This window comes from Grus americana, chromosome 1, assembly GCF_028858705.1.
Source record: "Grus americana isolate bGruAme1 chromosome 1, bGruAme1.mat, whole genome shotgun sequence".
NCBI lineage: Eukaryota > Metazoa > Chordata > Aves > Gruiformes > Gruidae > Grus > Grus americana.
In genome coordinates, this window is record NC_072852.1 from 39280766 (window position 1) to 39303785 (window position 23020).

General features: G+C 39.6%; 1 protein-coding gene across 11 annotated transcripts in view; it reads right to left on the bottom strand.

Annotated features, from left to right (window-relative positions):
* The window catches only part of GRIP1 (glutamate receptor interacting protein 1), a 328500-nt gene that overhangs the window by 225520 nt on the left and 79960 nt on the right, over positions 1 to 23020 (bottom strand). For 9 of the 11 annotated variants that reach the window (XM_054816125.1, XM_054816091.1, XM_054816117.1 and 6 more), the window contains exon 1: positions 4273 to 4744. The exons of the other annotated variants lie outside the window; for them this stretch is intronic. In XM_054816125.1, coding sequence (XP_054672100.1) covers positions 4273 to 4405 — 133 coding nt within the window. In that variant the 5' untranslated portion in view covers positions 4406 to 4744. Of the gene's footprint in view, positions 1 to 4272; positions 4745 to 23020 lie in introns of those variants that run through there. 11 annotated transcript variants of the gene reach the window in all.

Below are 23020 nucleotides of genomic sequence, written 5' to 3' on the forward strand. Positions count from 1 at the left end.
CCAATACTCATTTGAACTAATTATTCTCACATTTTAGCCAACAAAGAGGACATCTTCAACTCGGAGTTATATAAAACTTCCAATTTTTCCTTTTCACCCTAGTTGCTAGGCTAGGAGTCAAATACCTTACCTTCACTTTCCAATGATGACACAGGGAGAGAGATGGAACAATTAATGGAAAGAAAGAAAAAATAATCACATGTATTTTAGAGGCAAATTCAAAGAGGTTGAAGTCCTAAAACTGAGGAACCAGATGATTCTCACACAGTAATTGTGGAAGAATTAATAAAGGGCATCGTGGAGAAAAATGATACATGACTTTACCGCAGATACACTATGGCAGACTTCTTTGTCTAAAATATCAATGCTCTTGTCAAACAACATATACTAGGCCTTGACACAGGATAGAAGAAAATTATTTGTGGGACTCGTGAGTGACTAAATGGAACATTTTAAGGCCAGAACTAAAAAACTGGGACCTTTCGGATTAGTGGAGCTTACTGGTAGAATTCTTTAAACATTGTTTTTTGGGATCATTCTTTAATATTTTCATTGCATCAACACAGAAAATAAAACCTTTATGCCAATGGACTATGCTGCTGCCATCATGCTGGGAGGAACAACAGAAGAAGAAGAACCAATGAAAGCAGAGTATCTTTCAGGAGGAGATGGATGACAGAAAACATAAGTAACATAAATAATCCAAAATTTATCAGTGAGCGTTCACAGCAATGCCTTCTGGACCTGCACGGGCAGCTCGTGACAGCCACGTTCTGTGCAACCTGCAAGGTTCCAAAATTGGTTGGAACAAACCCAAACCCTACCAAGCGTTTTGCAAAATAAAGGACTTAGCAGTGAATTCAGATTGGGGTGGGGAAAGGAGGGAGGGCTGTGTTTGTTTTGGTCAGAAGTGACCAAACCAAGCTGGATCCCAAAACCACCTTCCTGCTCAAGACTAGGCTGAAACGCAAAGGTCTTGCCAAAACACCCTGACTTCAGTGAAAGGACTTATGTCATTTTTGGGAGTGTTCCAGGCAGCATTCCTGACATTCTCTATCAGTCTTGGTAATAATATAACAAGGGCCTTTTTCATGCAAAGCGTCATTAAAAGGAATAGGTTGAACGGCAGTGCCGTAATGCTGCACAAGATAAAGATAACGCTTTTTAAAGCATTTTATGCAATAAGCACCAACTTGTCTGAGTAGGTTGGGTGGCAATTTCATCACCCATTATGTTCACACTGCAAGTCTCACCAAAATGAGTATGACGCCTGTACTACTAATGTCAATGCGTGTTTGTTTGCCAAGATTATTATTTTAGTTACTCTAGCCTTACATAGCACAGACACTCTCCAGAAAGATGAGAGAGCTGATGTTGCATGTCAAAACAAGGATATCCATTTAGCTGAATTTCAAATGGATGAAATGTCCAAGCTCTCTGACTCAAGAGATGGGGTCTCTTTTTTACCCAGGGAGCATTAAGCACTATTGCACCTTCCTTTCATCCAGCTGCGTCCCAGTATCACAGCTAATGTGGTCTTCCATGACAAAGCTTCAGAGTAGTAAAGACAATATACCTAACAGCACGAGCTACAATATCTAGGCACTACTGGGCTGAGGACAAACTAAAGTCACCTTTTTCCTGTGATTCCCAGAGGCCTATTCTATTTTTAACTTTGTTTTCTTTCTGTTTGATCCTTTGGTTATTCTAATGTAGTTTCTGCATGTTTCCATTAATTCTGCCTCCATACAGCACTCTAAGCAATACTACGAATGAAGGAAAGAGAGAGTAACAAGCTCATAAAGTGACTGGCTCAGAAAATCTTCAAATGCACCGGTTAATTGGATATATAACTCATAAATGACAACGGAGGAGGGATGGATAACAATGCAAGCAGAAGAAACTAAATCTGAAAAAGCTCCAGCTCCATTCAGTTCAATGAACAACAGGTCTTTGCTTTCATTAGCTCTGATATTCTGAAAATCATACCAATAAATAGAATCTTATTCTCAAGCACGCATTTTTCTAAGCATACAAATACAGAAGGAATGGCTATTAAAAGCTCTGCAATTACTCTAAATTTGCACCGTAAGCAGCATAACACCAGACCATAATCAAATTAAATATGAAACATTTCATTGTCCCCATTACATGAAATTCAATTTCAAGAGAGCATTTACAGTAGCACCATCAGCATCTTCTCATATTTTGTACATTGCTTTAAGTAGCTACCACACCTATCCAACCAAAACAGTGATACGTATAGATAGCACACAGAAAGACTGGACAAAAGTAGCACCTGAGGAGCAATTGTGTTTGATGTGGTATCCCTATAAAGGCTCCACATATTGAATCTCCTGTGGTATGTTTGGTATAAGTAACTGCGAGAAGTTGCAAACTCCTCGTGCATCCAACTCCACAGGGCTGCGCGCTGTTTAGACAGTTCAATCTGAGTAGTATGATCACTGATGTAAACACCGCTTCAAAATGTGACACACATTCATCTAGTCTGAAATACTTATGACCTCCACAGGCTGAAGTGTGTAGTATCCTTTTATTTTCTAAGTAGAATAAAAGGAAAAACCTATTAGATATTTGGCTTAATCTTAGTGCCTTACATTAAGTCAAGAGTTAATAATTTATTAATCAGCATTCAAGAAATCCTTATTACATGTGACAGTTTTTGGAGGGGTTTTGCTTTCTTATTTAAAACCCTTCAACAACAACAATCAGCTAGGGAAATATTTTGACATATTGCTTTGACACATTCCTTTGATTTACATATTAAAGCAAGAAAAAGTTATGTCCTTTCACTAACGTGTATAATTTTCACATTTTTCAGTGCTAAGTAGATTTAAAATTTTTAGTTCTTATACAGAAGATTTTATGTCAATATGTTACCTGTCACAACTGCATTGCCCCCCAAATAGGCGTTTTTCTTATTAGAACTCCATCTTAACAACATAGATTGTAAGATTATCAGGTAAACTGTAAGATCATCATGGTAAATTTTCTTAAAAATGGAAAGAGATCAAGATTGTATTAAAGAGAAACCCAGTAAACAACCAAACACCCTACATTAGTTTACTTTTGGAGATAGGCAAGCATGGTGCACTGGGAGAAAACCAAGAGAAAAATCTCTTGCTTCTTCATTTTCCAGAGGATAGCAGTACTCTGGTGCTGTAAGGCAAACCACGTTCCTCGTTTTGTCTTAAAACAAATGTAAGGTTCTTATGATTCATTTCAGCAGAGCGGAAATGAAGCCAAGTGATGCAAAAAGATACCGACAGCCACGCACAAAGTACAGAACAACAGCAAAAGTGCATCAAACTTCAGCTGCTCAACAAAAGGCACAGCTTCACTGCAAAGCTCCCAAACCACCGGTCAGAACAGCAAAAGCCTTTTAAAAAGGTAATTTCTGTGCATGACTGGTTCTATTGCCAACACCTCGCCCTGACAGCGCTGCACGATCCCCGGGGCAGGTGCTGGGTGCAGTTTCCCTCCCACCGTCCCCGCAGGCACCTCTGGGCACATCCCTTCCTCCAGGAGATGCCCAAGGGAGATCGGCAGCTCTGAAGCCTGACAGGTAGAGGGGACAAACCCAATCGAGCTGCAGGGAACAGCGCGCAGTTTGCACAGGGACTTCCGAGCAGGCGGTTTATTTTGGTTTCGGGCGAGCTGCTGCTGTCACGTGAGCGCAAGCAACCAAAACCCACCACCTAATTCTTCACAAGTGGTCCTGGACCTGCGGCGAGGAAGCAACCCACTTGAGTTACTTGCTATTGAAAAGACCAGGTCACGGCAGAGGCTCGCAGGGACTGACTCTCCCTCGGCAACAAACATTAATCATCAACTCCAACTTACAAATAAGTGATCACTGCCTTTATAGTGCTTTAAAAATATCCACACAGCTTTCCGAAGGCACTCTACAAGGGCTGCCGCCACCTTATCGCTTCTCAACACAAAGCGTTTTAACAAAAGGTTTCCAGCAGTCATACTCAATTACCTGCACCTGAAATCTTACCCGGGTTTGCAGACAGACCCCGCTCACTTTGAGAGTGGCCGCGCCACTTCAGCTGCTCTGTATTGTTCAGCAACACTCACAGCCAGATAAAGCCCTAACGGGAACCGACGTTTTAATACTCGCATGAGGCTCAGATTCTGGCAAACAAGGAACATCGTTTGCGTTTTGGGGGTTTAGGGTGTTTTAGAATCTTAGAAGCATAGCATTTATTGCAGTAAAAGGAAAATGAGGTTATGCAAAATACTTACTTCGAAAATGCTCTGAGGCATAATAGTAGACATCCTCGTAGCCCTCGTGGTAATCCTCCTCTGGCCGGTACTTTTTGCCTTTTCTTCTTCTCGATCTTCTTATCTGCTTGACGAAGCCCAAGAAGCGCTCCATCTCCTTCCTCAGCAGCACCAGCCGGCAGCCCCCTTCGCCCTCTGCTTCACAAAGAGCTGTCCCAGCATGAATCAACCACAAGCACCCGAGCAAAGCTGCAGCTTCTGAGCAGCCGCTCCGGTACCATTAAAAAACCCCTCCCTTATCTCAGCTGTGACTAGAAAGCATATTGTTTTCCCTTAAAAAAAAGGGGGGGGGGGGCGACTTTATCAAATCTACCAACTGGAATATTTCAACATGAAAAGAGACAAAGGAGGAAAACACTGAAGCGAAAGGAGAAAGTCAGGTTTCAAGCTGCTATTAAACAGCAGAGGACAAAGTTGCAGAGACCTGCCTGCCAGCAAGGAGAAGCTCGGCACTGAAAGCCCCCTATCCTGTGTCTCCATCATTTGAAGAGGGGCTGGGAGGCGGGGATAGATGTTAGTCAATGGACTGAACCATAACTCAAGGCAAAACAGGTTTCCATTCGCCAGTTAAACGCTTCCCTCGTATTTACCCGGGCACAGGATCAGGAGCCCATTTGATTTCATTCGTTGTACAAAGAGGAAACACACCGATCCATTTCTGGCATCACATATGCTGGATGAATAAATAGCAAAGTGGTTTAATCCATACACACAGCCCACTCACCGGCAAGTGTGCGCTGAATGTGTTAATTTGAGCAGCAGGGAGAAAGCTCGGCAGCTGTTAAAAAATGACACATATACCCACTGGGCATTAGTGTATTCTAATCACTGCTAGATCTAAACATTAAAAGGCACTCCACAGGCAGGTCTCCCATAGAGCTGGTCAGGCTATATGGCAATAGGCAAACAAAGGAAGCGACATCACAAGCATATCACAACCATACGCGTTTAAAATCCCAGCAGAGTTTTAAAAACTTTAAAATTAAGGTACAGCAGACTATCCTTTGCACAGGATGACAGGAGCAAAAAGCCTGGCTCTCTTCTCTTGCTGCGTGCCCGAATGCCACGCTCATTCCCTAAGATAAGGCTGGAATTTCATCTGCGTTTCTGATGAAGTTTCCCTCCCGCACAAGAACAAAAGCAGTGTCTGCTCGAATCCTATCACGTTGACATCTGCCACGGGTTTTTTTTGTAACCGCGCTTCCGCAAGCCACGTGAGGTCTCTAGTCCAGCAGGACCTCTCCTGTCTGCTGGCATGAGTCCGGGATCAATCGGTCGCCTCAGTCAAACCATGTGCCAAACAGGGTCACCTGCACCCATGCTCACAGGAGATACCATTTTGCACCCACGAGCATGAGGAAGTCAAGAGTATCTTCCTGTAAAACAGATTTTACAGGATCATCACCTGGAAAATGAAGAGCACGCAGAGGTGGGTTTAGTTTCTGGTGATGCAGACGTTTCAGTGAGTCATTATTTTGCAAAGAGCAAACCAGGGCAGTGGTTTTAAAAGCATAAAAGAAGACGTAAAGGAAAAGCCAGGACTGCAATTTATCAACAGAAGTAGGCAAAGATTGATCAGAACTGAGTTGAGATTTTCTAGTTTGGAAACATGTACAAGTTACTAGTAGAGGTCAGCTAGGAGTGTCCTAAAACAAACGCACACTGAAAGCAGGCACTGGAACTCTTTCGGGCTTGTACCAGCTTCCCACGTATTTTAAAACATCATTGTCACAAAAACACACCCATTTTATCCATAGAAGCTCAAAACCCCCTGGATGCACCTACCAAACTCCCCACAGGAATACAGACTCATCCTCCTTGACCTTACCAGCCCCTGCTTTTCTACTGTGAAAATGCAGCCTCTGTCGCTAGCTGATGAACACCCCCAGGGCACTACCAGAATTATTTTTAGTGTAACTTCTATAAGGAGGTTGTGTTTTATTACAAGTCTGTTTTTATCACACAGCTTTCAACTTTCAAAGGGTAAAGACCTTAGAGGAATATTACAGGCATATTACCAAAAATAAAAAAGCCAATAAAACTTTTTATATGGATCTTTAAGAAGAGACCACTATACGTTCTGAAGGTTTCAATTCATGTGTCTTTTCTGTGCTCTGTCACCAAGCAGCAAAAACATTACATTATTATCATGAAATGTGAAAACCAAAGACGTAGCCTACAGCAGAGGCAGCACTCTCTCTTTTTGGAGGGGGGAAATGTTTTGATGCTGTTTGCTCCTGTAGAGTGCTCTCCCCAACAGATGTGCAAAAAGTTATTTGTTGCTGTTAGAAATATTAATCTTGAAGATAGAAGTCTTGCAGCCATCACTGTTCCCTAAAGTTAAATTATAAAGTTCAATTCAAAATGATACAGCTACTTTTTAAGAGGGAGAAAATTTAAAACTTCCTCACTTTTAAATTGTCCTCTAACTGAGAGCTAAAAACTGAAATTGAGCAGACACTTGGCTTTCATCAAGTAAATATGCCCTTCTCTGGCACCGCTGTTGCTAACCACACTGCTGCTGCAGCAGAAGCTTCTGCTTGAGAAGCGGCATCCTGGTCCTCAGCGCACCCCAGGTCCTTTCCGTAACAAGACCAACACAGCAAATAAGCAGACAAGGGAGCAACCAAATGATGTCAGCTAGCACAGAAAGCACCAGATGTAGCACACTGACTGCCTGACCATTTTCTAGGGAGAACCGATCAAAATCTGGGTGAATTTTGAGCTTTGGAAAGTGTGTCATTACCCTGCGTGATGGACCTTCCCTTTTCTTCCCCGTGCTCATGAAGTGCATCGCCAGGGTGAATCACATACATATACGGCTAATTTAGTAAAGCAGGAAAAACACACTAACCAGTATTATTGATCAGTGCTCAAGCTAATGGCTCCCACCTATCTTGTATGTAAAGCATGAAGGGGTTGAAGGGGAGGACTAGCACTCCTCAGATACGCATCAGGGGTTCATAGAATCACAGAATGGTTTGGGTTGGAAGGGACCTCAAAGATCATCTAGTTCCAAACCCCCTGCCATGGGCAGGGACACCCTCCACTAGACCAGGCTGCCCAAAGCCTCATCCAACCTGGCCTTGAACACTTCCAGGGAGGGGGCATCCACAACCTCTCTGGGCAACCTGTTCCAGTGCCTCACCACCCCCACAGTCAAGAATTTGTTCCTAATATCTAATCTAAATTTACCCTCCTTCAGCTTAAACCCATTACCTCCTGTCCTGTCACTACCTGCCCTTGTAAACAGTCCCTCTCCAGCTTTCCTGTAGGTCCCTTCAGGTACTGGAAGGCTGCTAGAAGGTCTCCTTGGAGCCTTCTCTTCTCCAGGCTGAACAACCCCAACTCTCTCAGCCTGTCCTCATAGGAGAGGTGCTCCAGCCCTCTGATCAGCTTCGTGGCCCTCCTCTGGACTCACTCCAACAGCTCCATGTCCTTCTTATGTTGGGGCCCCCCGAGCTGGATGCAGTACTCCAGGTGGGGTCTCACAAGAGCAGAGTAGAGGGGCAGGATCACCTCCCTCGACCTGCTGATCACACCTCTTTTGATGCAGCCCAGGACACAGCTGGCTCTCTGGCCTGCAGGCGCACACTGCCAGCTCATGTTGAGCTTCTCATCAATCAATACCCCCAAGTCCTTCTCCTCAGGGCTGCTCTCAATTCATTCTCCGCCCAGCCTGTAGTTTTGCTTGGGATTGCCCCGACCCATGTGCAGGACCTTGCACTTGGCCTTGCTGAACTTCATGCGGTTCGCACAGGCCCACCTCTCGAGCAGCTCTGCTGATCTTCGCTGTATCCCACCAACTCCTACTGTCTACAAAGACAGGCTCCATCTTCCACACCAAAGGTGCAGAAGCAGGTGTTGCCCAGAGTTTCTAACACACAAGCTGACAGTCTTGCCAGCACATAAATTATACACCTGTTTCCTTTTGCATGAATGTAAACAGCAGAGACAAACAATTTCAGCTTTTTTTTTTTTTTTAAACCTAGAACAAGCAGAGCTTTTGATAGGATTTTCTCCACCCTAAAATATTTTGGTATTCAGGGCAATTTAAAGAGAAGGAAATACCTTAACTGAGGGCAATGTTGCTATATATTAATAGGAGTCAGAGTATTAAGTGTTTTACTATACCAGAAAGATTTCTAACCAAAACTTATGTTTCATATGCATTACTTAACTACCTCTACTGCTTTGCTGAGAACACTGGAGACATTCATTAGCTACTTTTCATGCCATACCTGTAAATATTTTATCATAGTTCTACTTTCAAAGGTATAAGCAGAGAATTCAGTTTCACAAACATAGTTTACTGTAGTTAAAAAAAAAGTCAGACAGCTAACTACTGCTTTCCCCATTGCCCAGGATTCACCCTTCTGCAGCTTCTTGTGGTGAACAACTCGTTCCTTCATGGAAATGAACACAGCTCTTGGAACCTTCTGCTTGAAAAGGAATAAAAAAGCAGAAAAGTAATAAGACCCATACCACAGTTCCAGAACGGTATATTGATTTTATGGGAGGAGCAGAGAAAGAAACAAACATTGGCTTTCAAATTTTTAAGATGCAAAACATCAGAGATGACAACGAGTTTCACCTCTTAATGACAAAAAGAATAGGATAATTCTGTCCAGAAGGCATAAAATTAGGTGTTGGCTGATATTCTGAAGCTCTCTCTGAACTAGAACTTGGAGAATCAATTTTCTGGTGTTATAGTGCCACAACAGAAGTTGCAACGTAAATATGTCTCAAGCTCTTTAGCTCATCCCTTCTCCATGAATACGCCTACTCCAGTCAAAGCAAGTGCTTTATTGCCATTTCCAAGGTGGCTTCCTTAGAAGAACAAGGATTGTCATGCTGTCTCCAGCATGATTTGCATAATACAAATTTTGCCAAGTAACACCAAACGAATAATATTTACATTTTTCATTCTGATAACTAATTTAAGTTAAGAAGAAGCTCCATCAAACTGGATCTGTCTCAGGTCAGTGACTTACTAGAAAAGACTTCATGGCAATACTAAAACAAATATACCATTAAGACGCTGTCCTTTTCAAATAGTTAAGCTGAGGCATAAATGCTTTTGCAGCCATGGCTAATTCTCTAGAAGACAGATGTCAGCATTTAAGCTTTAACTTGCCTTTGTACCCATAGCAAAGATTAGGTCTCTCAACATGTAAAATACTTGCATTTAACTTTTTACTTGCACAAAATCAGCTATGTGGTTATCGAGGTAAACTTTCACAGGTGACATAGCTATTTACTACAGCACTTTTTCCAGTATTTGGGGAAAGCAGTAGCAAAAACATTTTGGTATCCAAGGATAAGCCGCTAATGTAGTAAATATTTAACAAGGATTTCCATTTGAGTGAAGTTGCAAACATGATGCTTTGAAACCAGAGCCTGTATATGAAGCAAGCCTCTAACGTTTTGTATCATAAATACAGAATGGAACTGGCAAAAAATATTAACAGTTCTAAGCAGGTATTTTGCATCCTGTTCATCAGTATGTTTGTATTATTAAAAAAAAACAAACAAAACATTTTAGATGGAAGAACCCTCCTGTGTCTCCCTCTGCTTCTCTGGGCAGCCCCTAAAAGCCTTCTGCTGGGGGAAGGAACGCTCCCATTGGGAGGCAACCATGCAAGAGAGCACACAATGGCTGCCGCAGAGACCTATCTCCTTCAGGTTACTCTCTCAGAAAAACCCTCACAAAATTATAAATGCACAATACAAAGATTAAGATGAATATAAACAGTTCTTGGAGGTTGGCTGAATAGAGAATATAGTTCTTTTCCCTCCTCCCTTGAACCCCTAACCATAAAGATATAGCAAACCTCAAAAGGGAAGAATGGACCATTTCTTTTCTGGCTCTCCTTCTACTGAGGGATGTCTTTGCTAATCTGCTGTTGTTGTTTCTGGAGACCAGTAATAACAGACAAAGGAAGTATTCCCCTTATTCATCTTGCAGTACCATCTTGCTTGACCTTCTAGTTTATCAAGAGCAGATGTTTGTTTACATGCCATAATTGCTCATGTTAAAAGCTGCAATTTTCCACTCAAAATTTGCCCTAAAAATGTTGCTGTAAAATGTGAGCTTATCTATTTGAAAATTATCAAACGCCTGTAATTTGCAATCTATTAAGCACTGCAAGAACATATGGTCCATATATGCAGAAGCAGTGCTGTGTACAAAGCCAATATTGTGTGAGGGGAAACTAGCAGCCCTGCGGGGTAGCACAGTACCACCTGAAACCCCTCGGTCTGCAGCAAACTTCTGACCACAAGTTCTGTGCTCTTCCTAAAGATTCCTGGACAGACCATTGAAAGCATGGGACATAATAATATTAGACTGCACATCTCTCTCATTTAACAATAGGAAAAAAATAATACAGAATGACCAGTGCACTACCTCTGGAATATTGCTGCATGAGAACTGGATGGTGATAAAATACTGCTCATCCACAAGTGTTATTTTTAAGACCTGATACTTTTTATATACTGTTAAATTATCAGTTCGCTCTGATTTTAATGCATTACACTCAGTTTCACAAGTCACTCATATATTCTTGTTATTCATTGCTCACATACAATCATAGACCACTGTTTCCTTCTGCTCCTGAATTAAAGAATGCAAGATTTAAGAGCTAGGGTTCAGCTTTTCTGTCACCTAGTTGTAAATTAACTGGCAAATCTTTTTTTTTGTTGTTTGGGGTTTTTTTTTCAAATAAACACCCATTTTCAGGAGAGACTTGCAAGTGCCAGCAAATACTTGGAGGAGTTCTTTATCATATATATATATTATTTTGTATTAACATTCTCCGTGGTTTTGCTTTTTGCAACATTTTCTCACATTTAGCGTGCACACAAAACAGTGAATGCCAATGCAGTGAATGAGGATAAAGTAGAACACAAAGGGTAGAGGAAGAGGCTACATTCATTTAGAGGGAACTGGGGGGCTGCTTGTGGGTTTAATACAAGAACGCTGCCTCTTGTATATGGAGAATGCTGAGAAATCTTTGTAGCGCTGTTTTAAAAGGGTCACTTGTCAAGTTGAATTTCATGCAGAATGTATGCTTCAGGGAAAAGCAGCTCTATTTTTTTTTTCCTCTTCAATTCAGCTGAAACAGTTTCTTCTCTTTCTAGCCTATTTGGCTTTAAATAAGTGACTAATTAGAATACACGAATATGCAGAAACAAATGTTAACTTGATCACCACCAAGGAAATACAGCTTAGGTAAAATTAAGTACAAAAAAAGTTTGAGTTTGCTTAATATTTTGTGACACCAATAATCATTCTACAAGAAAAGCTAACCAGAGTACTACTCTAACCATATTTAAAACCCCTCAAGGGCTGAAGAAGTAGACTGATATTTTAAAATACTAAAACTAGAACATAATTCTTTGAGAAGTCTGAATTAAAGGTGTTTTCATCCTTCTAAAGAAATGTAGCAATGGCTAGAGGGAAGACTACCGAGATTTTGCATACTGTGTCTGTTTTATGCACAAAGTATATCTCAAATCAACTATGAAATACATATTAAGAAGTGGTTTGGAATATGGATACAGTTTTTACGCCTCACTGAGTAAAAAACATATTTCCCCAATTTTCAAGTCTTCCAAAACTGCACATTTCTATTCTAACCATAGTTAAAATGTACACAGAGTACTGGAAACACAGAATAATTAATTAATTAATTAAATTACAGCTCACTAGAACAAAAATACCTAGCAAATACATTAAATCAAGTTTTTATACAAAAGCATCAAAATATTTTCTTATGCTACATACCATAGACCACAGGGCCTACAGAGTGCCATCAAACAGGGAGGAGGTAGGGAAGGATTTCACAGCTAACTGACAGTGGAAGACCTGAATGCGATGTGGGAGATTTCAGGCAGGCTACAGGAGAATCCATCGCTGTGCATCTCTCCGTGTAAAAGTTTATGCAAGAAACTTTTTAGTATGTGACATTAAATGGATTTAGTTTCTTTTACCTCATGAGATTAGCAAAATTGGTCATGGAAAAGCCTCCCATAGATGCATCCTATCCTACTCACTGAGATTCTTCCCCACCATCCATGGTCACAGCCTCACCGAATAGTGAGCTTGAAGTATACACACACACATGTGTTCCCATAGATTATCCCACTCTACTTCCAAGGGTGTAAAGAGGTTTCATTTTAAAACACAAAGGGCCAGCATGATACAGAACACTAGAAAGAAGCGACCTCCATGTGCCCTTTCATATAAATCCTCCTCTCTGCCCATCTTCTGCCTCCTATCAATTCTCTGTATCCGAGATCTCATATGAAAGATTTAGATTTACAAACTCTTTTGTGCAGAGGAATATCTGTACTCCCCAGCAGCACCATAGTGGGTGTTCTACCTCTTCTCTTACTAATACTTAATAATGGTAACCATTTGGGAGCAGTAGAAGAAGAGGAAAGAAATCTGGCGGGGAAGACTGCAACTAGGAAACTGGAGCAATGAAAAAGCCCCTCTGAGAAAAAACACAAGCATCCAGAAAGTGATTTGTATCCTGAGCCCCGTATGTTTTATCAGGGTCAAGATACAGTGGATAAACAGAAAGACTTTATTACAGGTGAGCTCTGACAAGAAGAAAATTCTGCTCAACAGTCAATAAAAGACAACTACAGACAAATTCTGCATTATGATCATGTGAATTTGCTATTGAAGACTATGTAAATATATATGCAAATTAAACCATCCAGCTGGAGTCTCCTGCCCTAGAGGCACAGGCCAACATGATGGCAATGAAGAATCCAGTTGTTCAGATGGATTAACCCTTCTCCTTCTCTCCGCATCCAGTTGTTCGCTTTTTCTTTTTAAATCCTGAGTTTTAACCAATTCCTGTTGTCCTTGCACAATCTGAAACCGCAAAGCACACCAAGCGAAACGAACACGAGACTTGAAAGGCAAAAGGACAACTTCGCATGTAACCTCACATTAATGAGGCCCGAGTATTACATGTCCACAGAACTGAAGGATCACAGTTCCCATCCACAAGCCCTCGGTACAATAGCAAGGCCCATTGAACATTAGTGTGGTACTTCATCTCCCTCACGCCAACCAGCAGTTTGGGAAATGAGAGCTGCTGACACCTCTTTATGGATGAGGTTTGACTTCTCTTCTTTCCCCATCCCAAGGGCACAAGGCAGGTTCTGCAGTTCAGATTGTAATTTGTTTCCTGGTGCAAGTCTCCCTTCCATCCAGGAAAAAAAAAAGAGAAAATCTGTTTCGCACTGTTGTGAAGTGGTTAACAAAGAAAATATAGACAAAGAAAATACATAGACTTCAAAATTGCCTGCTCTCTTCTCCTCCATGAGAGCAGTGCCCCTGGTTTTGACTGTTAAAAGGCAAATCACAGGGAAAACATGCATTACATGCTGGGCTCGTGGAACTCATCCACTTCTGCCATGAGTTTTGCCATTTTCTGCTGGAAATTCACCCTTAAAATAACAGCTTTGCCATATAAAATCATGGGACTAAATATAAAGAGATCATTTGTTGCACCTTTCACAGGGTGATGATACAGGGTAATGATAAAGGGTAGAACAAATGCTTTTGTTTGTAAAAGACTATGAAATCATTTACCTTAGCAGACATTTCAGAAGTCACAAGATTATTGAGGCTTCTTCTCTTTGAAAGTTGATAGTTCCCAAACAAAAGATTACATTGAATTTACATCCCGGTGGCACTTAGCAGAGACAAAGTAACCTAACTTTTCAAACTCCCCTTCGATGATGCTTTGTACTTCAGGATTTACTTTATTCCTGTCTTGTGGCCCTCCATGTCATTAGTAAATGCAAATATTTATCAAGGTGTTCTTGGGATGTCATCCCTAATGCATCCACTTTATTCCTTTGCATAACACACATTTTCATTCTCACTCTCTCTTCCCTGTTGTCCTCAACCAGATCCACATCTTCAGGTGTTGTTTCTTTCTTGGTCTACAGGTTATGTTGTAGGAATCTGCTACTGCAACTACTGGAGCTTTTGCTCCCTGTGATGTATTTGGACACCAGAGTCAAAAATGTTGATATCAAGAAAGACATAGCACTGCTCTTGGTTAATTATGAAAGACAAGATGAATACACTCCTCAAAGAGAAAGTTCTGTATTTCCTAATGCGTGCATGGAGTGGCAGAGCTCGTAATTAATCGCTTCAAGACTCAAGAGACCAAGAGGCTCGAAGACTTCAGTTTTCACCAAGATTAGCCAAATGATAAAAGAAAAAATTAAGGAAATTTTACACGAGACTAGATAAATTATTATCAGTCAGTGTACAAAACTGACACGGTTAACTTCACTAACCTAAAGAGTTCTGTAACTTTGCAGATATTCCAGCTGCGAAGCATTTTCACTGGTTTAGATGCTCAGTATATATGCATAGGCGACATTCTAGAAGATGAAAATTCAGACTGGATGTGTATTTTACAACATGACTTGTTAGATATTGGTGTTTTGATTACTCAACCATTAAAATTTTGCTCAGAAGCACTAAAGCAACTCTATAGAGATGCTCATGCATTCTCCCTGGCTTTACACTATATTGTGCAGAGAGTATCACATGGTACTGACTGACATTTAAGATTCATTAGGAAACTACTTCAGAATTTGCAAATCTTCTTTCTCCTTAAAAAAAACCCTTAGGTCTGCATTCAACCCCTTAAAAAAAGGTGTTTCGGGTATTTACAATTTACTGTTCTACTCTCTACTCTTGGAATTGGCTTGCCTGTAAATTATCCCATGCACTACCTATTCAGGTGGAGATGACAGCCTTTTTGTACTTCTACAATACAGGATCTCGGTCTACAAAACTTCTAAGAACTTAACTTCACGCACTGTCCCACTGAGCTGAACACGATGCCCAGTGGTAGCGAGATAATGAGCAGTTGCTACATCAGATACTCACATCTGCATTGGTATTGCCATATCCTACCTTCAGATGCAGTTGTGGCACAAGTTTTGCTTTACTTAAGAAAAATATAAGTGAAATGAAAATAATCTCGCACTGGCTTAAAGAAGGAAAAAAAAAAACCAAAACTTAACTTTTTCGTTGGACCTAAAGATCACATTCTGGAAGCTGAGGGTGATAGCTTGACATTTCATTTTCCAAGAAGTCTAAACAACCACAATAAATTTACAAATGTAGACAAGCTGTGCTGTTAAATTTCATTTCACGCTCAGTAAGCAAATATTACCAAACTGTAAGTACTGTCATCCTCTGTCTTTTTAGTTAGAAATCTTGTAGCCAATAAAGGTTTGACCTTGAAATATTTCACAGATGGATGAAGTCACTTAATTTGCTAGTCACTTTGTTACAGATTTTGCAGAACTGCAAAGTTAGGTCACATTTACTCTAATTTCACTTTACAATAACTTTACAAACTGCACCATCAGTAAGAGTCACTAAAAGTGCATTAATGAACCATGTGTCTGAACTGTCATGAAAAATTCAGTTTTGAAATGAGAAATGCTAAGGTAATACAGAAACTAAAGATAATTTTCTTTATGTTTAGTACTCCTAGAATTATTTTTAGTGCCAAAACATAGTAAGTAAACCCATATACTATTTTAGTGGAGATTCTAATGCACTGACAAAACTACTAGAAGTTTTCTTTTTATGAAGCCAGTGGAAATATACGGCCTTGTGTGAAGGGATGACTAACTGTTACAGTAAGCAGACGTAAAATTCTGTTCATCAGGTTTTTTTAACATGGGCTGAGTCAACAGTGATGTGTATTTTAAAGGGAAAATTAAAGGAAAAAATCAAACACTGTTTACTCAAGGGATAGCAATTATTTTCTGATACTCCTACTGCATTTGATATACTGCACCAGAGTCGCTATTCAAAACAAATAACCAAATATATACAATTGCTACCTTTTTAATGATTTAGTTAGCTAATGATTTAGTTCAGTTACAAGACATCATAACTCATTACCACTTCAAATCTCAGAGAATACATTAAATCACATTTTTTTCAAAGAGTAAAAATTCATTTCAGTCTAATTGCCAAATAAGAAGACTAATTGAATAAGAATTGCAAAACTCTGAAAAGGACTTAGGATCTCTAATGAGTTGTAAACTACTGTAAACAAACAAGGAAGTTGAAAAACAAGCATTTTGCATCTTCCAAGAAAAAAGAAAACAAAAAGCAAACATAAGTTAATTTGAAGTACTGCTTGGTTGCTTCTAAGAGTGTTCTTTTTTTGTCTCAAATGATTCCCTTCTGAAAGACCCACCATCTCCATCCCACCAACACATATCCCCATAACTGATTGCCCACAGGGCATACAGCTACTCTGAAATCAGAAAGACTTTCAGAAAATAAAATTAAGCTCCATCCTGCCCATGTCTGAAAACAGTCTTTCTCACACTTTCTTTCCCTCCTGCCGCTATTCTCATGTGGAGGAGCCCATTTGAACAGAGTAAGACCACTGCCCAGCGTATTGACTCATGCTGCCTTTTATTCCCACAGTCATGGCTTCCATCTAAGTTGTCCACGGTTTGATTTTAGACATAAAATGCAAAATATTTGGCCCAGTCTCTTTGTCATTAATAAAAATAATAGTTTAAAAATTTTATTTTGGGTACTGTTACCTTTAAAAATGAGTCTTCTGAACACTGTCATCTAATGAGGCCAATGGGAAAAACTGTTATCGACTTTCAGGGAGTTTTTTGTCAGATGCTGAATTCAAGCTCTAGGGGTTCCTCTTCAACTACCTAAAGAAAATCACACACATGGAAGGGCAGGCAGGGGAAGACCCCTTATTTTGCTTATGTTCTTGATGTCATCAACTGTTACACATGACCACAGAGTCCAAAAGACAATACTTGGCAGGTAATGGCAAAAGAAGAGCCTGCAAGAATTGAGGTGAGAAAAAACGACTTGCAGATGTGGCTTTAAAAAGTGACATCTCTTTAATACCATGTATCTGCATTACAGAACTGATGACTGTCACGGTGCCATTTTTTTTTGTAACAAGAACATAGGAATGGAAGAATTACTGTCACTAATTTTGGAAAAAGACTAACTGTCTGGTTTAGGAAGACTAGTCTGTACGCCTTAATAGTATGTACACTAGTTGGGCTAAAATCAAGTCCTGTATTAATGCATGCATTAATGATTTATGAGCAGTTCTGTCTTCTATTTTACCTAGTGTATTTTATAACCTCTTGAAGGGAAGATAAAAAAATACGAGTCACATTTAATTTTATCAAATGAGGATTTAAATTCAATTTAATAAGATGGCTCCTGTCTGTCAATGTAGCCAATTTTTCTGGAATCCCTTCTGATGCCACTTCCAAGAGGTGAAAGGGAAAATATGACACTGAATATTAACTTGGCCAAATTTTGCCAACAGCTACACTGTTGAAGGCTTTATGTGCCTACTAATATTTGATAAACAGCTTTAACACCAGCTCCTGGACTAAAGTAAATGAGAATTGCAACTTGTAGTTCAAGTACAAGTTTAAAGCATATAAAATTTAGGAGAAAAGCCTGAAAATGCAATCCAGAGATTCTTCCAAGTCCAAAACCAAAATTCAAACAAAGCCAGACCCTTCCCTACTAACTCTTTGCACTTACACCCCCTTTCCCCCCATTTTTCCCACTTCTACAATATTTTGAAGTCCTACATTGGCAGTATTGTGCAGCTCATCAAGTAATTGTCTTGAGTTCAGAGTCCTACAGCCTTTGTGCAATGAGAAGCTAACCTGCAAGAGTGGGTTACTTTTCCAAATAATCTGTATTTCTAAACAGAGGGCAAAAAAGAACCCACAAGAAAACCAAAATACACATCCATTCACAAAATACAAGGTGAAAAAACATTCCATATTTTTGTGAGAAATCAGCTCAGGACTGAGATATTAGAATTGGACTATGCTTTTCGCACTGGGCAGAGAGCCGCTGACTTTGAGCCAAGCATCACAGTGATTCATGGGGTCACAATGGGTACCAGCACCTTGAAACCATGAAATGATGCATATGGCTTAATAAACTGCCTCATCCTACCAGCTTCTTTCCACTTCTCACCCATCCACCCTCTTTTGCCCCTAGATGAGCAGTCTGAGCTCAAAGGGCCAAATATCACAGTATCACCATCATCATGAGTCGTACACAGACTGACAATTATTCACCAAGGGAAAACATTTTCAAGGGGTTTTTTTATGCTCTCAGCAAGTTAGTACGTAGTGAATGTTCCAGTAGATGAAGTCATGGTATTTGAAACAATATTAAATTGGCAGCACAGATTTGCAGGGGGTTGCCTAGAAATGGGGTTATGCTAATTCTTGTGTACGTTTGCTTAAAAATTTACACAGAACAATGTTTAAATTATGTTAATGGCCTGACTGCAAGTGAAGAAATGCAATATTCAAGCCACATGCAGGCCTTCTTCCAAACTCATGTGTATTTATTTTTAACGGGCACATCAACATCCATTAAGTGCAAAGAGAATTAATTTATTTTGCCCAGTTTGCCATTAAGGTTAATATGGCTTAGACCTTTACGTTACTTTGAAACTGGACCTAAAACTAAAGACCAGTCATTTGTGATCACTGAAAGAATCCATGGCACCTTCACATAAGACAAGTGACTACTGCTGATGTCCTGGACAAAATCCCAGCAACTGCTGGTAATTCCACTACATTTGCATGAGGTAGATTTTCTTCACTATTGCAACTAGAGAAGCTCTGGCTTGGCTTCTGACAATTCAACAATCTCTAAGCCACTAGTCGTCATTAGCAGTCATCTTTAAGAACTCACAGAGATGTGAGACAACTAGAAAGGGTCAACTTCAGTCTTAAAAAAAAAAAAAAGCAGAGGGAGAGATGGAGGGAGGGAAGATCTTTATACAGTTGGCATTAAAAACTTTCACTCAAGAAAATGCTAGAATTAAAAAATGAAACAAAATAGTTTGAAGACACCTGGAAAAAAAACAGCCAACCTGGATTTCTCATTATTAAATCATGTCAAATCAGCAGCAAGACAGCAAACCACGCAGAAAAAGAGAACACAATAGATGTCATATGTACTAACGAAATATTCTCACAAGAACATAATATATGTCACTCTCTTAAAGAAAGTTTGCCTATCTCAAGGTGAACGCAAAACTGATTGGAAAGCTATACTAAGTCAAACAGAAAAGCAAATAATTTGGAACTTTTTCGATCCACTGCTATTCAATATTTTGCTTTTCTATACATTATACATATTCAATCATTTCTGTGCAATTTCAATACTTATCTATCTAGGTCATGAATAAATCCCAGCACATCACCAATCTCAGACCAACTGCAACCACTCTGGATAAGCAGATTAGAATATAAAATAAACAGACTGAAGTAAACATCTGAAAGAAACAGGATGCTTTTCAACAGAAAGAAATGCAAGATATTCCATTAAGCAGGAATATTCAACTATATAAACCGAGGATGAAGAGCAAGTGATTAGGCAGATATTACCCTGAAAAGTATATGGGGACCACAGTCATTCAGAAGTTGAACCCAGCTCCATAAGATCCACTATTTGCAAACTAGGCAAACATACATATATTTAACAGGATTATAGGAAACACAAAGTTATTTCTCTGCTCTCTTCTACCCTGGTAAGGTCTGAACTGGATGTTTCTGTTCACAGTTAAGATATTATGGTTCCAAAAAAAAGTGTGCCTGTATTAAAGATCTGTGAAATTTAATCTGAAAAAGAAACAAAAAAGAAAGCAGAGAAGACTGAGGTGGAAACAGAACGAACAAAGTACAGAAATGTCGAAGACTATGAAAAAGAATGAAAACTTATTTTCCATTATCTACAGAGATGTCTGGAAGATTCAGGTGGAACATAAGGTAACATATTCTGTAGATAAGGGCAGTGAAGTCTGGGATGTTCTGCCAGAAACCCCAAGAAAGTCATGCAGCTGAGATGGAATAATCTCAGTCAACAGCCCAGGCACCAACTGGAAAGGAAAGTAGCTCTGCAGAAAAGGACCGGGGGGGCCTGGTGGGCAACACATTGAACATTAGCCTGCAGTGCATCCTTGTAGAAATGAAGACCAATGCCATACTGGGCTGAATCAGTAAAGGCAGCAGATAAGTGAAGTGATCATTCCCCACAATTCAGCACTTGTGAGACTGCGTCTGCAGCACTTCATCCAATCTGGAGCTCCCCAGTAGAGAAAAAGATAGACATATTGAAGCCAGTCCGGTGGAGGGCCATCACAATGATCGAGGTATGCAGCACGCAATGGATGGAGAGAGGCTGAGGGGTTTGAGTTTATTTAGTTTATGATCTTTAGAAAAAAGATTAAGGGAGAATCTAAGTGCTGGTTTTGAGATTATGGAGAACAGAGAGCCAGGCTCTTCTCAGATGTTCACCATGAAAGGACATAAGGCAACAGACACAAGGTGCAGAAAGGGAAACTCCAATTATTCCAATTAGATAGAAGGGGGGGAATTCATAATAAGGGTGGCAAAACACTGGAGCATGTTGCTCAGAGAAGACTTACCATCCTTAGAGTTATTCAAAATTCAGCTGAATACGGCCCTGAGCAACCAGACCCAAATTCGAAGGCGGCCCTGCCCAGAACAGTGGGCTGGACCAGATGACCTCCAGAAGTTCCTTGCTACCTAAATTATTCTATAATTCCTTGTGATACAGCGTCTGTGAGGAATGACAAAGATAGAGCCTTGGGCTAGGAGGCTGACTGTACAATCTCCAGAGGTTCATTCCAGCTTTTTTTCCTGCAATGCTGAAGACTGAAAGGCACTAACAAATCTTCAGACAGAATACGTCTTTTCTCCTCTTTGTGTGAACAGTGCCTAATTGATTTTAGCTAACAGGTTATAACCATAAAGAAATACACAATATTACATACTTTGAAATTTAATATTGATAAACCAAGACATTAATTTTAGATACCACACTACATAAAAAAAAAAACCAAGAGGGGGATGACTGTGGAGAACGTTACCATAGTCAGCATATAAAATAACATTTTCAAACACTTCCTTATCCTCTCTGCAATTCCCAGAGAGGCTCACAGGCACTTTGCTGACAGCCAGAACTGGAACCTCCGCTGGGTACTGGGCTGACTGTAGTGACAGAGGAATACAAAGTGCACAATCACTGCAAGCAACTTTAAAATCCCTTTTCAACTTTCAAGGCCTTCACAGCGCAAAAGACAAAGGGAGACTGGCTGTTATCACATAGGGAATTTACCTGTGGATCTCCTGAAAAGATTCAAGGAGGGAACAAAAACCCCTCAGCTGATCACCTATAAGCTTTCTAAAATTAATTTCATACTGAAAGTATGATCATACAGCCCTATTTACTGTATTTACAAAGTCTCATAGCCACTGGTGATGTATGCAGGCCATGGAGGAGAACTAAACCTTAAGCTGATAGCTTCTAATAAAAGAACTGTAAGAATTATATAATTATAATTATGATGTAAGAACTTAGAATTATAAAGTCAGAAAGTTCTGTAACATCCTCTCTCGTATCTGGATATTGCTTTGAATGTTCAGAAGCAAAATAAAAATGCTTCTTTAAACTTAAGACCAACACTGATTTCCTTTAAGGTGCAGACATAATGCTTTGTCCTTGTTATAAATAAGCGGTTGATAAATGTGTCCTGAAAAAAAATGAGAGAGCTTGGAACTGCTTACATTTAATCCATTAGTGGCATGAGAAACCACAGTAATACCAATTACCTAATGTGACTGATTTTATCAGCTTAAAAGAAAAGTATTGCTGGCATGATCAAGGACAATAGTTTTTGTTACATTAGGTGTAAGAAAAAAAAAAAACCAACATGTCTGTCAAGTCAAATACTTGGTACCTTTTTATTTTGAGACTTTTTTTAATAACTCTTTTAAAAGGCAGTATTCCCCTTCCTCCAACTAAACCTGTAGAAGTCTTTCAACATTACAGTCGAATTTAGATTGAATACTCCAGCACAGTTCCCAAACTCTGTGAAGAAAGCTCTTTAGATGCACCTCATAGGCAGGGAAAAACTCTTATTTTCATATATGCTGAAAACAATAGAATGCTCATTTTCTGAGAAGCCCAAAATGCCAACCTGCATATACATATGTATTGTATATATAAATATATATGCCCTTTTGCAGCAATTCTCATTATTTTTGGTGATTCAGCTATATAAAATATGCATATATACCTATTACTCACAGAGAATAAAGGCAGAAACTGGTATGATTTTTAAACTTGGCAGTGCATATGTACGACTTGAATGAAATTAACAATTATGCTACAAATTAAAATTAAGCAAATATATATACCTATATACTCCAGAACCTATATATGTATGTCTAAAGACATGCACGCAGAGACCTTTGATTGAAATATGAAATCTAAATTTTAAAAGCTTAAGATTTAGTAGGAGTTTTGATAGTTCCACACCCATCTGGGATTAACTTTTCTTGCTTCTACCATGGTAAAAATTTGCTTTTGTAAAACATGTTGTTACCTAGGAAACAAGAAAAAAATGCATGTGCAATACAAATAAAAATTCCAAAGCCACGGATGAAACTACATATACTAAAAATGAGTCATTTTTCTTGCATTTCCCTACATCCGAGGCAAAGATTTCATCATTACTGTAAGCAATGTATTCATGACCTCAGTAATAATTTAATGGTAAAAAAAGGAAGTGTTAACCCT